The sequence below is a fragment of the Monodelphis domestica genome, chromosome 6 (assembly GCF_027887165.1).
Source record: "Monodelphis domestica isolate mMonDom1 chromosome 6, mMonDom1.pri, whole genome shotgun sequence".
Classification (NCBI taxonomy): domain Eukaryota; kingdom Metazoa; phylum Chordata; class Mammalia; order Didelphimorphia; family Didelphidae; genus Monodelphis; species Monodelphis domestica.
This window is the reverse complement of record NC_077232.1, coordinates 142579659-142601820: the sequence shown is the minus strand read 5'-3', so window position 1 is coordinate 142601820 and position 22162 is coordinate 142579659. Positions and strand designations below refer to the sequence as shown.

Here is a 22162-nt window from a genome sequence, read left to right as displayed (position 1 = left end):
AAAAAGTGAAAAAAATTTTTTCAAAAAAAATAATTACAAACAAACATGATCCCCAATGAAGAAAAACGAGATAACACTATTCCAAAGGTTTATAGAAGTGGGAGACCAAAGATGTGTTATAATGCACATTATCAGATTTTTTTAATATGTACTAATCAGTTTTGCTCTAATTTTTTTTCTCTTTCTCTTGAGAAAATATATTATGTTAAATTAGATAGCTCTCTTGGGGGAATAAGAGGGAAAGGTAGTAGGGCGAAATTCTGGTAATTCAAAAAATAGAAGCTAATAATAAAAACTTTTTTAAGAAAAAGAGTTGGGAAATAGTCATAGCAAGTATTAAAATCATAAAAAATGCAACTGATTTCAGTCAAAGAAGAAAATTCTGGTTACCATGCCATAAATCATTTCTCATTTAGCTGTCTGAGTTCAATCAATCATCTTAATATCAAAAAAGAATAAAGATAAGAAAATGTGTAATGCAACTGAGAAATTCAATCTAACATTTGTAAGGATAATTTAGGGTCGTGACCTAATCTAAATTTAATTTTTGATCACCAGGAGAAATCCCAAGTAAAATTTCCAAGTCAGTTTGGAAACATATGATGGTTAAATCAATATATAGGGAAGAAATCAAGGAAAAGAGAAAGGGAGAGGGTATAGGATTTCTTCCACCTAGCCTGTGCAAGGGGGAGTTAAAAATCCTCCACCACAAGGTTTCTGCAGAAGATTAGAGGCTTCTAAGTGAATAGTGTGTGGATAGTGTTTAGAAGGTAAAAGAGAAAGAATCAGCCTAAAACTCCAAGAGATCTCAGAGAAAACGCCTCACCGAACTAGGTTACTAGGCATCCTCCAGTATGACATCAAGGAAAACTCACCACTAAAAACCGGACAATAGCAGCCACCACACCAAGATGCTGACAAGCTCAGCCAGCTGCTGCCAGCTACCTCTCTGCTGTCCAAGAGAGCCGAGAAAGGAAGTGACGCCAAATATATAGACGGTTTTACATCACTTTCCTGTGTCTCACTTGTACCAATGATATCTTCGGCTTGACTTAGGCCAGCCCAAGGGTCTGTCAATTGTTTCTGATTTGTTATTTTCCAGCACATGTCTGTCATAGGCCATCCTCCTAAATACTTAATCCTTAAATATGGGTGTAGACATTCCTAATTTTGTTAGACTAAGTAGGGTGGAGTAATCTAAAGTTCACAATCCCCCCGATGATGATTGGGAGACTAGTCTCCCCAATTGATCACTAAACATAATCATCCTGCACCTTCAAATTTTCTAACTGCAGGTGCATACATAATTTCACCTTCTAAAAGTAAATTATAATAGTTAGATAGAAGAGGGAAATAGAAGAAAGACAGACAACAAAACCAATGTTTACTGGGCACATTGACCAAAACCAATTAGGGGGCAGTCCCCTTTTGGCATAGGAATATACATTCAAATAAATGTTCAATCAAACTTCAGTTCAATCAACCACACCCAAAGTTTGTTCTGGATCTTCTTGATGTAGTGTAGGTTTTCTGGCATCTTTCTGCAACAGTTCATTCTCTGGATTTAGGAGTTAGCAAGCTTCTTCCTTGAAGATATTTCTCGAACAAAAATTCAAAATCTTGGATTTTTATTCCCCTCACCCCCAAAGTAGGTGTTAAGAAACATCCAGTTCAGCTCAGGATGCATGGTTGAGTTATGGGGGTGTATGAGTTAATTATCAAAAAAAAAAAAAAAGAAAGAAAAGAAAAGAAAGAAAATGGAAGAAAGTTAAACTTTTGGTAGAAAGAAAAAAATTCAAAATCAGAATAAAAATACCAAAATCTATGTATATAAAATGTTGAGTAAGCAAGAATAAATTCATAATAGGCCCTTGTATTAGGGTTCAATAAATTTCTATCCCACAAGCCTGTAGGATAGAATGGAGTAATATTTCACTTCTCCATTTGCAGCCAAGACTACAGGAAGTTGCCATACAATAAGAAGAAAAAGAACTAGAATTTTATTTTGATAGAGAGTGTCATTCCCTGGTGTGGCTATCAGGGATATGGGAAGCCAGAATGATAGTGAAAATTTTGGTCCTTGTCTGAGTACTTCACAAAGAGTGTGGATACAAGGAAGTCCTACAACTTAACATATGTCAAGCATCTCAACCTCAAGTCTCACACTAGTTTTTCCTGTGTACTCTTTTTGGCACTATTCAGGTTAAGTCTGTGCTCCTTGTTTTTATCCCATTTCCTAGAATCAGACACAAGCATTAATCACAGTCCTATAACATTTTATTAATAAATAGTTCCCACAGTTTAAACTTTTTGGGTATGCATTGATATTATAACAAGTATATATACATATATGTATATATACATATATATTAAAGATATTACTGCAGAAAAAATAATATTAATTGTATGTACCTTTAGTATAAGAAATGAGAAAAAATGGGGGAAAATCAAATATTCTAATCAAAAAATAAAAGCAATAATAAAAATAAGGGGGAAAGAAAAAAATCATGAATTCAATGTGTTCTCAAAAAATAACACCCACTTGTCAATGGATTATTATCTCCAATGCATGTGACAGGGTACAGTCAATCAGTCTCCACGGAGGATGCTCTCTTTACATGTGAGCAATGAATCCAAGAGTCTTTTTCTCCAACCTTTATAGATGTTGTAGTCATCAACAATATTTGGAATGGCTCTTCCCAGTAAGGCTGAGTTGCTCCAATACACTGGAAATTCTTAATATACACCTTGTCTCCTGGGCTCAGGTCATGAAGTGAAAAGTCTAGTGGTCTGGCTTGTACTGCAGCTCTGGATTCATGGAGTTCATGAAGTTTGTGCTGTAATTCCTGTATATAGGAAGCAATAGTAGTATCTCCCCCTAATAGTGATATATATGTAGGGGAGAAAGGCTTAGCCTGTATAGGTGGATGTCCAAAAAGCATCTCAAATGGTGAGATGTGTAGGTCTCCTCTAGGCCTGCTTCTACGATAAAATAGGGCCAGAGGGAGAATTTCAGGCCATTTTTTTTAAAACCCTTACCTTCCGTCTTGGAGTCAGTACTGTGTATTGGCTCCAAGGCAGAAGAGTGGTAAGGGCTAGGCAGTGGGGGTCAAGTGACTTGCCCAGGGTCACACAGCTGGGAAGTGTCTGAGGCCAGATTTGAACCCAGGACCTCCCATCGCTAGGGCTAGCTCTCAATCCACTGAGCTACCCAGCTTCCCCCCTCAGGCCATTTTAAATGGGTCTCAGGGCATAATTTGCCAATCATAGTTTTAAGTTCTTTATTAATTCTTTCAACTTGGCGTGAGCTCTGGGATGATATGGGACATAGAATTTGGGAGTTATCCCTAAGCAAGAATATATCTGATTTAGGATAGAATCAGTAAAATGACTTCCTCTCTCTGAATAAATACGTGCTGGCAGGCCAAAGTGAGGAATAATTTCTTTTAAAAGCACCTTAGCAACAAAAGCCGCTGTGGCTCGGGCCACAGGAAATGCTTCCAGCCATGTGGTCAGTTGATCTACTATGACTCGACAAAATTTATAATGCCCAGCCTTTGGCATTGTTATGAAATCTATCTGTAGGCGCTCAAAGGGTGTGTAAGCCAGGGGACACCCACCAAAGGCTTTGCCACAAAAGGTGTGTTGGTTATATGGTTGGCAGGTAGAGCAGGCTGTACACACTTTAGAGGCTATAGTAGTTATACCAGGGGCTATCCATACTCTCTTAACAGAGTCCACGATGCTCTGGGTATGAAAGTGACCATTTTTATGAATAGATTGGCAAATTTGGTGATAGAAACTTCTAGGGAGCAGGGTTTTTCCTTCAGATGACATCCATACTCTATTAATCTGTTTTGCTTTGAATTTTTGCTTCCATTTTCCCACTTCCTTTTCATTATAGGAAAGTGATAAATTTAAGTCATCAGTGGTTGTTAATGTTAAAATTAATCTAGACCCTTCTATGGCTGCTAGCTTTGCAGCGGCATCCGCTCAATCATTTCCCCTAGAGACAAAGTCAGTGCCACCTGTATGGGCAGAACAATGAACTACAGCTAGGGCTTCAGGCAGCTGGAGAGCAGAAAGAACTTCATTAATAATTTCTGCATTAGCTATGGATTTTCCAGCTGAGGTTAAAAATCCTTTCTGGAGCCATAGCATCCCAACTGAGTGACAAATGCCAAAAGCATATCTAGAATCTGTATAAATTGTTGCCTTTTTATCCTTGGCAATTATACAGGCTTATTTTAGAGCTATGAGTTCTGCACTTTGAGCGCTAATATTAGAGGGCAGTGAAGCTGACCACTCAGTGGCAAATTCTGTGACTACAGCAGCTCCAGTGTAGAATATGCCATCCCTCATAAAAAAGGAACCATCAGTAAATAAGAACAGATCTGGATTATCTAAGGGAGTGTCCAAGAGATTATCTCGAGGCTTTTCTGCCATGGACACTAGTGTTTCACAACTGTGTAATGGTTCTCCTGAAGTTGATAAATCTGGAAGCAAGGTGGCAGGGTTAAGTGTTGTACAGCGTTTCAAGGTAATGTTTTCACTATTTAACAAAGTTATTTCATACCTTATAATTCACTGATCCAAGAATGTCTGTGTTCTATGCTTTAGCAACAATGCTTCTACCTCATGTGGGCACATAATTGTTAATGGGCATCCCACTAGATCAAGTTTTTGTCACTAGTAAGGCTGTAGCAGCTACTCCTCCAAGACATGGTGGTGCTCCTGATGCTACTGGGTCCAGTTGGACAGAATAATAAGCAATTAGGTGATGAGAAGGTCCCGAAGTCTGAGTTAAAACACCTGAAGCTACCCCTCTTCACTCATGCACATATATGGCTTCTTGTAATCTGGGATGACTAGAGCAGGGGCAGACAGGATAGCCTGTTTTAGATCCTATAGAGCTGGCAGGTGCTCTGGCTCTAATTTGAGGGGTTCAGGGACTGAATCCCTTTTTAGTGCTATAAGGGGTTTAGTAATTTCCCCATAGCAAGGAATCCATTGTCTAAAAAACCCTGTTGCTCCTAAAATTGATCTCAACTGTTTCTTAGTGGTAGGAGTGCTCAAATTTTGAATATTTTCAATTCGTTTGGGAGAAATAAAGCGGGCACCCGCAGCTAGGATGAACCCCAAATATTCTACTTTAGGGAGATACCACTGAACTTTATTCTTTGAGATCTTGTGCCCTCTTTTGTGTAGTTCCAAAAGAAGGTGTTTAATATCTTCCTGACATGCTTCTGCATCTGTGGAGGCCAAGAGTAGATCATCTATGGATTTGATTAATTTACTATTTTTAAATGTTATATTATCTGTGTCTTGGCTCAAAATTTGTGCAAATAAACTCAGGCTTTCCATGAACCTTTGTGGCAGATTATTCCATGTATTCTTGGAGCTCTTCCAGGTAAAAGCAAAGATATGCCTGGAGTTTTCATGTATGGGTATGGAAAAAAAAGCTGAGCACAAGTCTACTACTGTAAAGTATGTAGCTGTGCTAGGAATAAAGGAAATAATAGTATTTATGTTGGAAACTACAGAGTGTCTCTTTATAATGTGGTTGTTCACAACCCTCAAATCCTGTACGAATCTATAGAGGTGCTTGCATCAGGCCCTATTTTTGGTTTTTTAATGGGCAGGATGGGCGTGTTGTATTCAGATTTACAAGGGATTATTATTCCCTGGGCAATTAATGAGTTTATTACTGGGGTAATACCCTCAATTGCCTCTTTTGAGAGGGGATACTGAGGAATGGAAGGAGGCGGGCTAGAATTAGTTTTTAATCTACATAGGAATAGCCAACTTAAGTAAGCCTACATTGGAAGAAGATGTGGCCCAAAGAAATTTTGGTATATCTGCAGGTATTACAAAGGTGGGATGCTCTTTCACATTCTGACACTCTGAGAGAAGTACAGGGAGTAATTTTAAAGATTCCTCAGGTACTTCCAATGATAAGGAACCATCTGGGGAGCAAGTTATTGTGGCTCTGAGTTTGCATAGAAGGTCCCTCCCCAGTAAATTTAAAGGGGAGTCAGGCATCAAAAGGAAGGAATGTTGTACTTCTAGAGGTCCTAAAGACACCATTCTAGGGGAAAGCTTTTTAACTCTTTGGAATATCCTTGACACTCCCATTACATTCTCCGAGCCAATGGAATAGCAATGTAAATCAGGTGTACTCTTTAATACAGACTTGGAAGCTCCAATGTCTAGAAGACAATCATAATTAGTGTTACCCACCTTTAAAGTAACATGGGGCTCATTAGTATAGGGGGGACAATGGATAGGGACAACAGGTAGTAGGACATCAGGGTCCAGAAAATCAAAGGTTGTATTCTCTGATTCCTGTGTCCCAGGCCCCTCCCCCCCAGACACCTTCATTGTATTTGGGAAGTTCCTTGGGTACACCCCTGAGGGGCATTAGCACTCCAAGTATTTTTTGGACAAGCATCACTTAAGTTATATTATTGTGGAGTCTTTTGGATTGAGTTTTCATTTTCCCACTATCTATTCCTATAGTTATCATTCCTAAAGTTGTGGTTTCCCTTATCATTATTATAGTTATTTCTATAATTATCACTTCTATAGTTGTTATTAAACTGCATATTCCTTCTGATTGCCTTGAATAAAGTTCTACACTCTATCATTCTGTGGCCCTTCTTCTCACAGAATTGGCAGGTAATGGATCGATAATTAGATTCCTGGAGGGGGGCAAGTGCCATTGGTTGAGTATCATGCCTACTTTCCAGTTTAGCCATATTATCTGTTAAATATGCCAATTGTTTCTCCATTTTCTCCATGAGATCATTATTCTGTTCCTCCTTTTCTTTCTTTCCCTTTGAAACATATAGAGCTGTTTTCCACAATTCTTTGAGGTCCATCTCCAGCCATCTTGGGCAATGTGTTCTAAAATAATCCCTAATCACTTTGCAAGAGTTATTGACAAAGTGCCTTCTAATTTGTCTTATGCAATTTTCTTTAGATAAGTCAAAATCCAGGTATCAACTCCCAAACTCAATTATTCTGTCCATTAATCTGGAGGGTGTCTCTTCCTCATTTTGCTTAATTCTTTCAAATTCTGTCCACTTACCTGTTCTGCCTGCATACTCTTTGTCTCAGCTTCAAAGATGGTCTCCCTACAACAGTACAGTTGTAAATAATCCTCAGAGTTGTTATAGTTCCATTCAGGATCCTGAAATGGCCAGTGTGCTGCATTGTGCCCCCGGGTTTTATTGACATGAGCAATTATTTTATTTTTCTCACGTTCAGTTAAAAAAGCCTGTAGCAAGTTTTCAATGTCTTTGTAAGGTGGATTATATTGAAAAATATGTCTGTCATCTTTTTTGTTACCAGAAAGGGATCTTGTTCATATGTGGGAATATTTCATGTAAATTCATTTATTTCTTGGGGAGTAAATGGTATATTGTGCCTTAGAGTCACCACATCCCCATTATGTTCTATTTCAGGTAATTCTCTTAGAGGGAAAAGGCCTGTAATTAAATTTGGTACCTGTGGGTCAATTTGATTAGAACAAGTTTCTTTAGAAGGACGAGATTCCTTGGGGCTGGAATTGTTTTTTGTAGGAGGAGGAACAGGACAAACTGGGATTTCAGAAGTTTGGGTTTCAGGAGAAAGGTCTTGGAGATTAAGTTCAACCAAGATTTGCAGACCATGAGAGAACAAGTCTGTTAGCTGAGCTATAGGAAAGATGTTTCCCATCTCCATTTCGGGGAAGGGAATTTCCTCATTAGAGGTTCAGAAACAGGTTTGTCAGCTTTAGACCTGTTTTTGGTGGGTTGAATGTTTACCAATTGATCCTGTAAGAAGCATTTTAAATTATCCAATTGGGCTTGCATGTTCTCTTGTATTTTTGCCTCAATTTTTTTTTATATTTTCCTGTGTTTTATCTTCAGACATTTTTATGGTTTTTTTGTACTTTAGCTTCAGATTTTTGCATAATTTTCTGTATTTTAGCTTCAGATTCTTGCATAATTTTCTGTATTTTAGCTTCAGATTTCTGTATAATTTCCTGTATTTTAGCTTCAGATTTTTTCATGGTTCCCTGGATTTTAGCTTTGGATTTTTGCATGTTTTGCTGCATTTCAGTTTCAAATTTTTTTATGTTAGCATTTCTTAACATAATATTGAGGAGTACAAAAATGACATTACCTAATAACATAAGAAATTGGAGGTATCCTGAATTCCTTAATATCCCTAAGTCTTCAACCACCATATAAATGTTGGAGAATGTATTCATTTTTATATATATGTTTTGTAGTTATTTCCCTAGCGGACCTCACAAAATACATGGGGAGCAAGACAAGGCCAAAACTTTCTTCAGGTTTCTCTCAGTACTAATTAAGAGCAATCTAGGCAGTATTGTCAGTGAGGGTTGCCTAATTGGGTTGTTTGTTCCCTAACGGAAAGGGGATTCATAGGTAAATAGCTTCCCCAGTCCTGCCACTTTTAGGTTTTTTTTAAAAACACAGCTGTTTTCAATTCAAATTAAGGAGAAAAGAAAGAAAAAAAAAGATGTTTTATACTCATATGCTCTAGCAATTGTGTTTTAAAGCAGAGTTAGCTGTTTAAAAGACTGTCTGTATTGAGCAAGTAATAAAGAGAGAAAGGAAGGAGATTTCACAGAAATTTGAGGGTCTTCGTCACACCCTTCATGGATTAACCAGACTGTAAGGATAATTTAGGGTTGTAACCTAATCTAAATTTAATTTTTGGTTGCCAGGGGATATCCCAAATAAAAATACCCAAGTCAGTTTGGAAATATATGTTGGTTTAATCAATATATAGGGAAGAAATCAAGGAGAAGAGAGAGGAAGAGGGTATAGGATTTCTCCCACCTGGCCTGTGCCAGGGGAAGTTAAAAATCCTCTGCCACAAGGTTTCTGAAGAAGATTAGAGGCTTCTAAGTGGATAGTGTTTGGAAGGTAAAAGAGAGAGAATCAGCCTAAAACTCCAAGAGAAGTCAGAGAAGACGCCTCACCAAACTAGGTTACTAGGCTTCCTCCAGTATGGTATCAAGGAAAACTCACCACTAAAAACCGGACAATAGCAGCCACCATGCCAAGATGCCGACACGCTCAGCCAACTGCTGCCAGCCACTTCTCCGCCATCCAAGAGAGCCGAGAGAGGAAGTGATGCCAAATATATAGATAGTTTTACATCACTTTCCTACGTCTCACATGTACCAATGATAGCTTGGGCTTGACTTAGGACAGCCCAAGGGTCTGTCAGTTGTTTCTGATTTATTTACTAGCACATGTCTTTCATAGGCCATCCTCCTAAAAACTTAATCCTTAAGTATGAGTGTAGACATTCCTGATTTTGTTAGACTAAGTAGGGTGGAGTAATCTAAAGTTCACATATTTTAAAAAGAGAATGGAAAACAATTAAGGTAGCAAGAAATCACTATTTCCTAAGAAAATGTTTAATATAAATCAATCAATAATGAAAAGACCAGAAAGGGTCAGAGTTAGCAAAAATGTGATCTCTTTAACAAGCAGAATGATATGACCACCACAGGAAGCACCAATTTAGAATATTAACTCATTAATGAATAGAGTAGAAGATAATTCCAAAAACTATCAACTCAAAAAATTCACAAAATCAGTGGGGGAAACCATTCAAGGAAAGCTTGGCAAAAGGTCAAATTATTCAAAGTTGTCAACAAAAACACATGAAGATGAACCTGAAAGTTTTGACAATATAATGATTAAAAAAGGAAAAGATGACAAAATTTCTCTAATAAACAATTTTTTAAATCACTGTTAGTGAAGATGTGCTTCCTGGGAAAGAAGAAATGGTCCTAAAGAATTGAAAAATGAGAAAGACCATGGAAGTAGAGTAAGTACAAACAAAGCCCACTGCTAGAAGTGGCAGGATTTTTTCTTTATTTAGATTGGGGTGTGTGTGTGTGTGTGTGTGTGTGTGTGTGTGTGTGTACATATATATATATTTTTTTTAATTTAGAATATTTTTCCATGGTTACATGATTCATGATTTCCCCCCCTTCTCTAACATACCCCCCACCTCGGGGCTGACAAGCAATTCCAAATGTATCATTGTTCAAAACCTATTTCCACGTTATTCATATTTGCATTAGGGTGATCTTTTAACATCAATACCCTAATCATATCCCCACTGAACCATGTGATTGACCATATGTTTTTCTTCTGCATTTCTGTTCCTACAGTTCTTTCTCTGGATGTGGATAGTGTTCTTTCTCTTAAGTACTTCAGAATTGTCCTGGATCATTGCATTGCCACTAATGGAGAAGTCCATTACATTCAATTATACCACAGTGTATCAGTCTCTGTATACAATGTTCACCTGGTTCTGCTCCTCTCACTCTGCATCAATTCCTGGAGGTCATTCCACTTCACATGGAATTCCTCCAGTTCATTATTCCTTTTATCACAATAGTATTCCATCACCAATAGAAACCATAATTTATTCGGTCATTCCCCAAACAAAGGGCATCCCCTCATTTTCCAATTTTTTGCCACCACAAAGAGCACAGCTACAAATATTTTTGTACAAGTCTTTTTTTCCTTATTATTGCTTTGGGGTACAAACCCAGCAGTGGTATGCCCGGGTCAAAGGGCGGGCAATCATTTAAAGCCTAGAGGTGGACATTTTGAGGGTATATGAAATAGGAAGACTTGAAGAAAAAAATCTCAGACTCTATTAAAAAGTGATCAAGACTATGTCACCAGTCTATGTGCCCTTCCTAGGTTTACAAAATCTTTATGAGAAAAAAAAGCACTAAGAAGGAAATAGATTCTCAGACAATATTCTACAGCAGACCATATTTTGATAGTTACAAAACTGACCAAAAAAGATGTATGGAATACAAAACCCCACTTTACTTACTGATTTCTTTTTTCTTTTTTTTTAACTGTAAAAAATATTTGATTCTATACAACAAAACAGTGCCTTAAAAGATAAGGAAAAATAACAAAGTTGCAGGTCCAGTTGGTCCCTACTATTATCCCCAAATGAGATCTGAATTATTCAAACGAGTTTGAGCCTAACTATACAGGAAAAAAAAATAAAATAAAATAAAGACTGCCAATGCCCAGAACTGAAGAAGAGAGGAAGCTAAGCTTTGCCTCTAGGAAACTGATAAATGCTTTTACAAGTCAATGCCCATTGTCTTAAAACCAAAATTCATCTAACAACTCCATTAAGGCCATGAGTCAGAGAACAGCACAAGTTCTAAAGCAATAAAGTTGAGGTCAAACATCACCAAAAGAGATGAGATCAAGACTCAAGTTAAATGGTCATTCTTCTCTCTTGTGGCAGGATCCAGGCCCACAGAAAAAGCTGTTTATCACACAGTTTGAACTAGATGTTTTGGATGTTCCTTGGACAAAAGAGAACTGATTTTCTTCTTTCCAAATTCAAAATCTCTTCCAAATTTGTTTATTTCTGTCCATACCACCACTTCTCACAAGTCTGCAACCTCAAATCAGTCTTGATTTCTTATGAGGCCATACCCTACACTCTCCAATCAATTTTCAATTCTTTTTCATTCTAAATCAACATATCTCCAATTCATTTTCTTCTCTCCACACAGATAGTCATCATTTCTCAATTAGACAAGTGCATTAGAGTCCTTATTGGTCTCTCTTCCTCAGTTCAATCTAACCTCCACATTGCTGCCAAAGGGGCTATTCCTAAAGCAGAGGTAATGTCATTCCTCAGTTCAGGAGGCTCCCTATTGCTTTTAGACTCATATATAAAATCCTCTGTCATCTAAAATCCTAGTTTCTTTCCTCTCTGTCAATCACAACTTCCATTAATTACCTCATACCCAAGCAGTTTTCTCCCCATTATGATACTCATTCAATGCTCTGTCTCTGTCTCTCTCTTAACTTATGCTGCTTAGAATATTGAGTATCTCTCAACCTTCAGTTTACAGTCCATCTCCTACATTAGATATTTCCTGAGCCCCTACCTACCAGTGACTTGTAATTTGTTTGAATATATTTTAAACATATGAATGAATGTCTGTCTGCTGGTTCTTCTCATAGATTATAAGCCCCTGAAGGGAGAAATTATTTCATTTTTGTCCTCATATCTCCAGAACCTAGCAAAGTGTCTGGAACATAGAAGGTGCTATGCTTCTTGGTTGACTGTGAGATCTCAATCTATGATCAGATCATATTAGCAAAACAAAAAACTGAGTCACTCTCACTAGAACTGAAGTTCTCCTTTTTAGAATTATCTGGGTCTCTGAAAAATCATTAAAAATTAAAAATTTTTAATTTAAATTTTAATGATTAAAAATCATTAAAGCCCAGCAATAAACAGCCTATTATTATTCAGATGCTAAACTCCACTCAACCCATATCAGAAAAAGAAATTGAACAAACCATCAAAGAACTCCCTAAGAAAAAATCCCCAGGACCAGACGGATTCACAAGTGAATTCTATCAAACATTTAAAGAACAACTAATCCCAACACGATAAAAACTATTTGACAAAATAAACAAAGAAGGAGTTCTACCAAATTCCTTTTATGAAACAAATATGGTACTGATTCCAGAGCCAGGCAGATCAAAAACAGAGAAAGAAAACTACAGACCAACTGCTTAATGAACATAGATGCAAAAAATATCAAATAGAATACTAGCAAAAAGACTCCAGCAAGTGATCAGGAGGATTATTCATTATGATCAGGTGGGATTTATACTAGGAATGCAAGGATGGCTCAATATTAGGAAAACCATCCACATAATTGACCATATTAACAAGCAAACCAACAAAAATCACATGCTTATCTCAATTGGTGCAGAAAAAGCCTTTAACAAAATACAACACTCATTTCTATTAAAAACACTACAAAGTAAGTATAGGAATAGAAGGGCCTTTCCTGAAAATAATAAACACTATATATTTAAAACCATAAGAAAGCATCATCTGCAATGGTGATAACTTAGGAGCCTTCCCAATAAGATCAAGAGTGAAACAAAGAGGCCCACTATCACCTCTATTATTTAAAATTGTACTAGAAACACTAGCAGCAGCAATTAGAGAAGAAAAAGAAATTGAAGGTATTAAACTTGGCAATGAGGAAACCAAGCTATCACTCTTTGCAGATGATATGATGGTCTACTTAAAGAATCCTAGAGAATCAACTAAAAAGATAATGGAAATAATCAACAACATTAGGAAAGTTGCAGGATACAAAATAAACCCACATAAATAATCAGCATTTCTATATTTTTCCAACACATCAAGGCAGCAAGAGTTAGAGAAATTCCATTTAAAATCACCCTAGACAATATAAAATACTTAGAAATCTTATCTGCCAAGACAAACACAGGAATTATATGAACACAACTACAAAACAATTTCTACATAATTAAAACTAGATCTAAACAATTGGAAAAACTTTGATTGCTCATGGGTAGAACGAGCTAACATAATAAAAATGACAGTCCTACCCAATTTAATTTACTTATTTAGTGCCATACCTACCAAACTACCAAGAAACTGTTATAGTTTTTTCTAATTTAGTAAAAAAAAAAAAAGTTCATTTAGAAGAACAAAAGATCAAGAATATCAAGGAAAATGATGAAAAAGAAATGTGGAGGGGGGCCTAGTACCAGATCTTAAACAATACTATAAAGCAGGGATCATCAAAATAATTTGGTACTGGTTAAGAGACAGAAGGGAGGATCAATAAAATAAACTTGGGGTAAATGACCTCAGCAAGACAGTGTATGATAAACCCCCAAAACCCAGGTTTTGGGACAAAAATCCACTATTTGACAAACACTGCTGGGAAAATTGGAAAACAGTATGGGAGAGATTAGGTTTAGATCAACATCTCACACCCTACACCAAGATAAATTCAGGAGGGTGAATGACTTGAATATAAAGAAGGAAATTATAAGTAAATTAGGTGAGCATAGAATAGTTTACCTGTCAGATTTTGGGGAAAGGAAAGATTTTAAGACCAAGCAAGAGTTAGAAAATATCACAAAATATAAAATAAATAATTCTGATTACATTAAATGAAAAAGTTTTGTTTTTTTTGTACAAACAAAACCAATGCAATCAAAATTAGAAGGGAAGTAACAAATTGGGAAAAAATCTTTATCACAAAAATCTCTGATAAAGGTCTAATTACTCAAATTTATAAGGAGCTAAATCAATTGTACAAAAAAGTAAGCCATTCCCCAACTGATAAATGTGCAAGGTACATGAATAGGCAATTTTCAGATAAAGAAATCAAAACTGTCAATAAGCACATGAAAAAGTATTCTAAATCTCTTTTAATTCGAGAAATGCAAATCAAAACAACTCTGAAGTAATACCTCACAACTAATAGATTGGCTAAAATGACAGCAAAGGAAAGTAATAAATGTTGGAGAGATGTGGCCAAATTAGGACACTAATACACTGCTGGTGGAATTGTGAATTGATCCAACCATTCTGGAAGGCAATTTGGAACTATGCCCAAAGGGCACTAAAAGGCTGTCTGCCTTTTGATCCAGCCATACTACTGCTGAGTTTATACCCCAAAGAGATAATAAAGAAAAAGACTTGTACAAGAACATTCATAGCTGCACTCTTTGTGGTGGTAAAAACTGGAAAATGAGGGGTTGTCCCTTGATTGGGAAATGGCTGAACAAATTGTGGTATCTTTTGGTGATGGAATACTATTGTGCTAAAAGGAATACTGAACTGGAGGAATTCCATGTGAACTAGAACGATCTCCAGGAATTGATGCAGAGTAAAAGGAACAGAACCAGGAGAACATTATACAAAGAGACTGATATACTGTGGTACAATCGAATGTAATGGACTTCTCTACTAGCAGCAATGCAATAATCCAGGACAATTCTGAGGGACTCATAAGAAAGAATGCTATCCACATCCAGAGAAAGAGCTGTGGGACTAGAAACACAGCAGAAAAACAACTGCTTGATCATATGGGTTGATGAGGATATGATTGAGGATACAGACTCTAAGCAAGCACCCTAGTGCAATTAGCAATAATATGGAAATTGGTCTTGATCAATGTCACATATAAAACCCAGTGGAATTGCTCATTGGCTATAGGGGTGATGGGAGGAGGGGAGGGAAAGAATATGAATTGTGTAACTATGGAAAAATATTCTATATTAATTAAATAATTTTATACCCCCAAAAATAAATAAATAAATGAACCCCCCTCAATTTTTACTTGACTCACATACTGACAGGTAGATTCTGTCACCGACACCTGCCTTCCATACCTGGGGTCTGTACCACTGCTTGGAGGTTCTTTTCTTGGAGTTGCTGGATTTTTTCATTCTTGGCTTTGCTCTCCTTCTCCAACACTCTGAATTTATGAGCATACTGATTATTCAGAAACTTCAAGTCAGCTGTCTCAATCTCCATTTTTCTTAATTTGACTTTCAAATCTTTAAAAGAAAAAGAAGAAGAAAAAAATATCACAAGGATCACTCTAAAAAGAATCAATGACTGGAGGAATTCCATGCAAGCTGGAATGACCTCCAGGAACTGATGCAGAGTGAAAGGAGAAGAACCAGGAGAACATTATACACAGAGACTGATAGACCGTGGTACAATGAAATGTAATGGACTTCTCTACTAGCAGCAATGCAATAATGCAGGACAATTCCGAGAGACTCATGAGAAAGAACACTATCCACATCCAGAGGAAAAACTATGGGAATAGAAACACAGAAGAAAAACAACTGCTTGATCACAAGGGTTGATGAGGATATGATTGGGGATATAGAGACTAAACAATTGTCCTAGTGCAAATATTGAGAATATGGAAATAGGTCTTGATCAATGACACATAGAAAACCCAGTGGAATTGCATGTCAGCTATGGGAGGAGGGAAAAGGGGAAGGAAAAAACATAAATCTTGTAACCATGGAAAAATATTCTAAATTAATTAATCAAATAAAATTTTCCAAATTAAAATAATAATAATAATCAATGGAAGTTTATATCTACACTATTTCTCCATATACCAAGGTTCTGGAGACGAGAGTGTCAGAATGATAGACATTCACTGAGACAGAAATGTTATTAATATGGGGATTTTTAAATGGTTTGTTTTTTAACTAATTCTTCTTTCATACCAAAAATTCTGGCCAATTTGTAATAAAAGAATGAAGACAAACTAGGAAAGATCATAGATCAATCAATTATTTTTTGTATTTCATATTAATTATGGATGCTATTTTCTACTGTAACAAAATTTTGAAAAGATAGCAAACAGTAGTAAATGTTTTGGGGAATTGGGGTGGGGGAAGGTGAAAGGAGAGAATTATAGGCTTTGTTAGTATAGCCTCCTCTCAGTCACCAAACCTGCCCCAGTCAATTAGTTAATACCTCCAAAGATATGATATTATTGAACTGAAATAAAGTTCAACAATATTATAGAATTCAGGTGTTGACTTGTTTTTAGCACCTTACCCCACTATTCCTATTTCCAACTATTAAATAATATTTCAGGAAAACATTAAATATTGGCATTTATTAATCTCTATGAAAACTGTAATTGATAATATTTACTGTACTTCCAGATTGCATAAATTTTCAAAGGATAAAAAAAGTAGACAGAAAGAGAGGATGCTTGCCTATCTTTCCTTTGGTTCCAACTCCCTAATAAGAAAAGAAGAATTGAAAGGAAAAATGATATTTCCTATATATACACTAAAGTATTAGTATAACAAAACTTTCCATACACTGAAAAGTAAAATTCAAACATAAAATTGAACAATTTTTTTAAATCCCAAATTTTCAGTTACCTTTTATACTTATTTCTGATTGTTCTTTTGTCCTCAATAAATCCAGGTGTAGTTCATTATTTTCCCTGGTCAGTTTAGCATTTTCTTTTTTATAAGGTTCCAAAACATAATCAAAATTGGCACTTTCTTTTTCAGCTTTTCCAACGTATAGTTTTGTTTTCCGAAGACTCTCCGTTGTATGAACAAGGTCACTGAAATTACAGAACACTAGAATATATCAGTATGTGAAATTAAAACACTAAACTTTCTAATAGCTGTATCATAAAGTAGTGGTGATTCCATAATATTACTCTAATTATTAAGAGGTCTCATGAAATTGTCAAAAATTTTCTTTAAAAAAATCACTCTAAATTTACAATGAACACAATGCAACAATTTTAGGAGTCGTAAGAAATAATGATACTAAGTCAAAATAAAACAATGCCACAACCTGCACATTGTTGAAAATCAAACAACATAAAGCTCCCTGATCCTTCCCCAATGGGCAGTTTTTTTCCCTTGATTTCTAATTTTGATATCTAAATTTGGCAGTGTAGTTGATGAGAAAGTTTAAATAAAATATGAGCATATCAACAATACAAATTTACTCATTTAAAATAATCAAAATTAACAAATCAGAGTTAACTCTCCTCAAAGTAATTGCTCTTTAGAGATTATAAATAAGAAACTTAATACTCTGTTCCAAAGAATAAAATTTTATGTAAACATGAATTTTTGGAGGCATATATTTTAATAGTGAGAAAAAGTTAAATTTGTTAATTGTTAAATTGTTCTTTGGATTTTATAATTATAAAATATACCATAAAAATAACTATCTTAAAATTATAAAAACATAAAATATACTATGTCATAGTATATTATACCACCTAGTGGAATATGCTATTCTACTAGGATATTAGAAAAACTCTAATAACAAAATTATTCTATTAACTAAAGCAAAAATCTATTCAACCATTTATCTTAAAATATTAGAACTAAAAAACGGCCTTTTTTTGTCTTTTTTTTGGCAGAAGAGAAGGAAAGGAAAACTGAGTATTGATAATTGATACAACTGTTGTCACTAATGACTGACTTTTTTTTTTTAATTCTCCCTTCTAGGCACTTTGCCTAAAAGGTAAAAGAAAATTGGTAATTACACATTTTAAGCTCCAAGTCTACCTATTAAAAAGTGCAAAAGGAAAAATGGAAAGGGAAAGTACATAAGGAAAAAAATAAGGAATTTAAATGTCTACAAAATCCTGAAGATGATAAATATAGTCAACTATAACTGAGTTTCACTCTAGTGTATTGGAAGGACTCAAAAACTTTTTATAGGAACTTAATGATAGAAATTAAGATGAAAACTGTAGCCACTATTCTACCACTAAATTGGTATTTTATTCATTTATTAAGTATTTATGTGTCTCAGGATTCATTGCTACAGGAGATAAAAAGACTTTCAAGTAGTTTACAATGTAGCAATTCCAACAAAACAAAACATTTACAACCAAAAACTGAAATTACCAACAAGACATCATAAATAGATCTAAATGGGGAGGAATGTTTTTCAAACTAGATTTTCCTTAAACAGTGAAGTTGTATATCAAACAAACTCCTCTGTTAGCTTGTTCTGTGATGGCAGGGATCTCTATGAATACCTCTCAGGATCTAGCACAATTGTTTTGCCCACAATATATTTGTTGTAAAATGACTTTTTTTTTGAAGCTACAGAAACTATTTCCAGAATTTGGCACTTGATTCAAACTATGTCTGTCATCATTTGACAGTGACCTGTCTTTAGATAATAAAATTAAATTTGTTTTTTAGCTCTGTGTCTATGATTCCCAGAGATATGAAAGCATAGAAAAAAAAGGAAATACATTCAGGAGGGGAAAATGTGTTATTCAAATTTTTTTTCATTCCCTCTCCTTCCCTGGCCTTCAATATCTATTAAAACTTAGACATAAAACCATAAAGATTTTCATGACAACAAAGCAGTCCTGGAAAATCAAACAACCATAGGTATAGGTACTGATGTGATTTTTTCCAAAATGAACAAAACAGCCATACATATTGTTCTAACAGTCTTGTTGAGATAAGCCGCACTATTATTCTTACAATTCATATAAGTAGTTCTCGTAACTATTCAGCAGCAGTTTTACTTTCTTGATTTTTCCAAATTTTCTCCTTTTCTTCCTTTTTCTGACTCACTGACTAATTTCTGCCTCCTTTACAAATTCCTTAGCACTTTTAAAGATTAGATAAGAGAAGAAAAAAAATTAAACATTAATCTTTCAATTCACCTGTAAGTTAGCAAATCTGGCAAAATACTTTCTAGGAAATAAGGTCAAAATTGTAAAATAAGCTTTGTGCTAAAAATTATTCATAACCAAAGATGATCATGAATTGGTTATCAATGGACATATTAAAAATAACAGTATATTTGTAAACAACTTTTCATTCAAAGAACTAAAATCATCTTATAAAACCAAAATTCTTAACTTGGGATCTAAACTTGATGTTTTAATATTGATTACTATTTTTCAATATAATTGGTTTCCTTTCTCATCTTAGGTATTATATTTTAAGCACTTAAAAATATTATTCAGAGAAATTAATAGATTTTGCCAAACTACCAAAGAGGTTTTTGACACAAAAAGGGTAAGAATCCATGCTAGAAGACATGAACTTATTTATTCAACTAAATACTACTGTGACTTACTAGTAGTGTTCACATTAAAAATACAAGGCTTATTTAAAATTTGATGGCATTATATGATTCTTTTAATGTTTCTATTTGGTAGGCAAAATAAAGTATCAATATATGGCTTCAAGTACATCTAAGAATAAATTCAGGGGGCAATGAGGTAGCACACCAGATAGAGGGCCAGGCCTGGAGTCGGGAGGACCTGGATCAAAATCTGGCCTCTAATACTTTCTAGCTGTGTGAGTGACCCTGGAAACATCACTTAACTTAGTTTATCTAGCCCTTGCCCTTCTGTCTTAGAGTTCTGTCAGACAGAAAAGAAACACTGGAAAAAAAAAGGAGTAGAATTACAACTATAAAAATATTCTAATACCACTACTCTAGAGATCTATTTTAAGAAAACTCAATTAAGAAAATTACAGAATGAGAGGAGAAATACCTCAGAGTTAAGGTAATATACAACATCCACGACCATATTACAGAACTGAGAATTTATATTAAAAGTGATCAAGAGAACTATGGACCATGCAGACAACTAAATAAAAAGAAAAATTCTAACAATTAAATTTGAAGAGTAGTATAAAAATGTACAAAATTCAACAAGGAGGAAAGGTGGAAATGGTTATTATGGACCATACACAAGTGGAATCTTAGAAAGCATATAAGAATTTCAGATGGCTCATAACTTTTGAAATCCTAACATTTTCTTTTTTAAAGCATATAGTAGTTACAACTATAGGCATAGTTCATAGGCATTTAAGTTTTAAATTCAATTATTTATTTGTACCTAAAAAGTTTCTCTACCAAAGGTAAACAATCAACACTCAAGGGCTGTCGATATCCCATCTGATCCAGTCTTTTTCTGATGTTAATAAATTTTCTTTCTGCAGCTGAACTCATGGTGAATCTCCAAAATTGTTTTTATCACCATCAAAAAATTGATAGCCTGAAAAAGAGAAAATTTCAACATATTTTCATTAAAGAAGTGAACAACTATTTAAAGAAAAAAATTGTTTAAGTTTATTTGCACATAAGGCAATTATATCATGCTTCTCTTTCCAAAAGAATATACTTTCTGGAACTTTTATAAAACTACAGAATTATTTTATATGTTATGTCACATAATATAAAGTTTTTTCACATATCTGCATGTTTCATTTCTTTCCTGGTTTAACATTGACTACTATTCTCCCTGGACTAAAGGACTCTATCCTAAAAACTGTCTAGTAATAATTTCTAGTTTTATAGTACCTTACTATTACTGAATCTTTGCCAATTAATATAACACTAAGTTCACATGCCCAAACCTGTCAAATCATTTTCCACATTATGATAGTCTAACATATAAACAAATCTTCTCTCACCATCCCAAACACCTCCCATCGCCAATTTTTTTCTGTTATCATTCCTTTGAACAACTTGCCTGTTACAGCCCTGACTTTTTTGGATTCCTTTCACAGTCAAGTAACAATGCGATCACCTCCACAGAAGGGATCTGTCTTTCCTAGGATACAGGTCCTGGAGAACAAAAATACCTGTAATGAACATAAATGCACCTTATGATCTAAAGATTTAGAAGCCTGGCACATAATAGAAGCCTTTTACTTTTCTATTACTAACTCTGATAGTCTGCAAATGAATTTGGTAAACACACATTAATTTTTATCTAGATTTATAGATTACAAAAGCAGTCTTACATTTATTAATACATTTCTAACTTAACTATCATAACAACCCTATGAGATGAGTCAATCAATATATAAGTAATTACTATATGCCAACTATTGCACTTGAGAAAAAGCATCAAAAGTAAAGCAAAAAATCCTTGCCTTAATTTTCAAATAAAGAAACCAAAAGTATCAATAAGCACATGAAAAAGAATCTCTTATAATTAGAGAAATGCAAATGAAAACAACTCTGAGGTACCAACTCACACCTAGCAAATTGGCTAACATGACAGCAAAGGAAAGTAATGAATGCTGGAGGGGATGTGGCAAAGTAGGGACATTAATGCATTGCTGGTGGAGCTGTGAATTGATCCAACCATTCTGGAGGGCAATTTGGAACTACGTGCAAAGGGCACTAAAGACTGCCTGCCCTTTGATCCAGCCATAGCACTGCTGGGTTCGTACCCCAAAGAGGTCATAAGGAAAAAGACTTGTACAAAAATATTCACAGCTGCTCTCTTTGTGGTGGTAAAAAATTAGAAAATGAGGGGATGCACTTTCACTGGGGAATGGCTGAACAAACTGTGGTATCTGTTGGTGATGGTATACTATTGTGCTCAAAGGAATAATGAAGTGGAGGAATTCCATGTGAACTGGTGACCTCCAGGAATTGATGCAGAGTGGGAGGAGCAGAACCAGGAGAACAGTATACACAAAGACAGATATACTGTGGCACAATCAAATGTAATGGACTTCTCTACTAGCAGCAATGCAATGACCCAGGACAATTCTGAGGGACTTATGAGAAAGAACACTATCCATATTCAGGGAAAGAATTTTGGGAATAGAAACACAGCAGAAAAACAACTGCTTGATCACATGGTTCGATGGGGATATGTTTGGGGATATAGACTCTAAATGATCACCCTAGTGCAAAAATCAATATAGAAATAGGTCGTGATCAATGACACATGTAAAACCCAGTGGAATTGCTCACTGGCTATGGGAAG

At 35.2% G+C, this 22162-nt stretch overlaps 1 protein-coding gene across 2 annotated transcripts in view; it reads right to left on the bottom strand.

Moving 5' to 3' along the window:
* Positions 1–20986, bottom strand: part of CEP135 (centrosomal protein 135) — a 115121-nt gene extending 94135 nt beyond the window's left edge. The window contains exons 1-4 of one of the 2 annotated variants that reach the window (XM_007496426.3): positions 20909–20986; positions 20273–20431; positions 16800–16990; positions 15267–15434 (exon numbers count right to left, since the gene is read on the bottom strand). In XM_007496426.3, the coding sequence (XP_007496488.2) occupies positions 15267–15434; positions 16800–16990; positions 20273–20385 (472 nt within the window). In that variant the 5' untranslated portion in view covers positions 20386–20431; positions 20909–20986. Of the gene's footprint in view, positions 1–15266; positions 15435–16799; positions 16991–20272; positions 20432–20908 lie in introns of those variants that run through there. The other variant, XM_007496427.3, reaches the window with a different exon arrangement.
* Positions 20987–22162: the final 1176 nt, after the last annotated feature.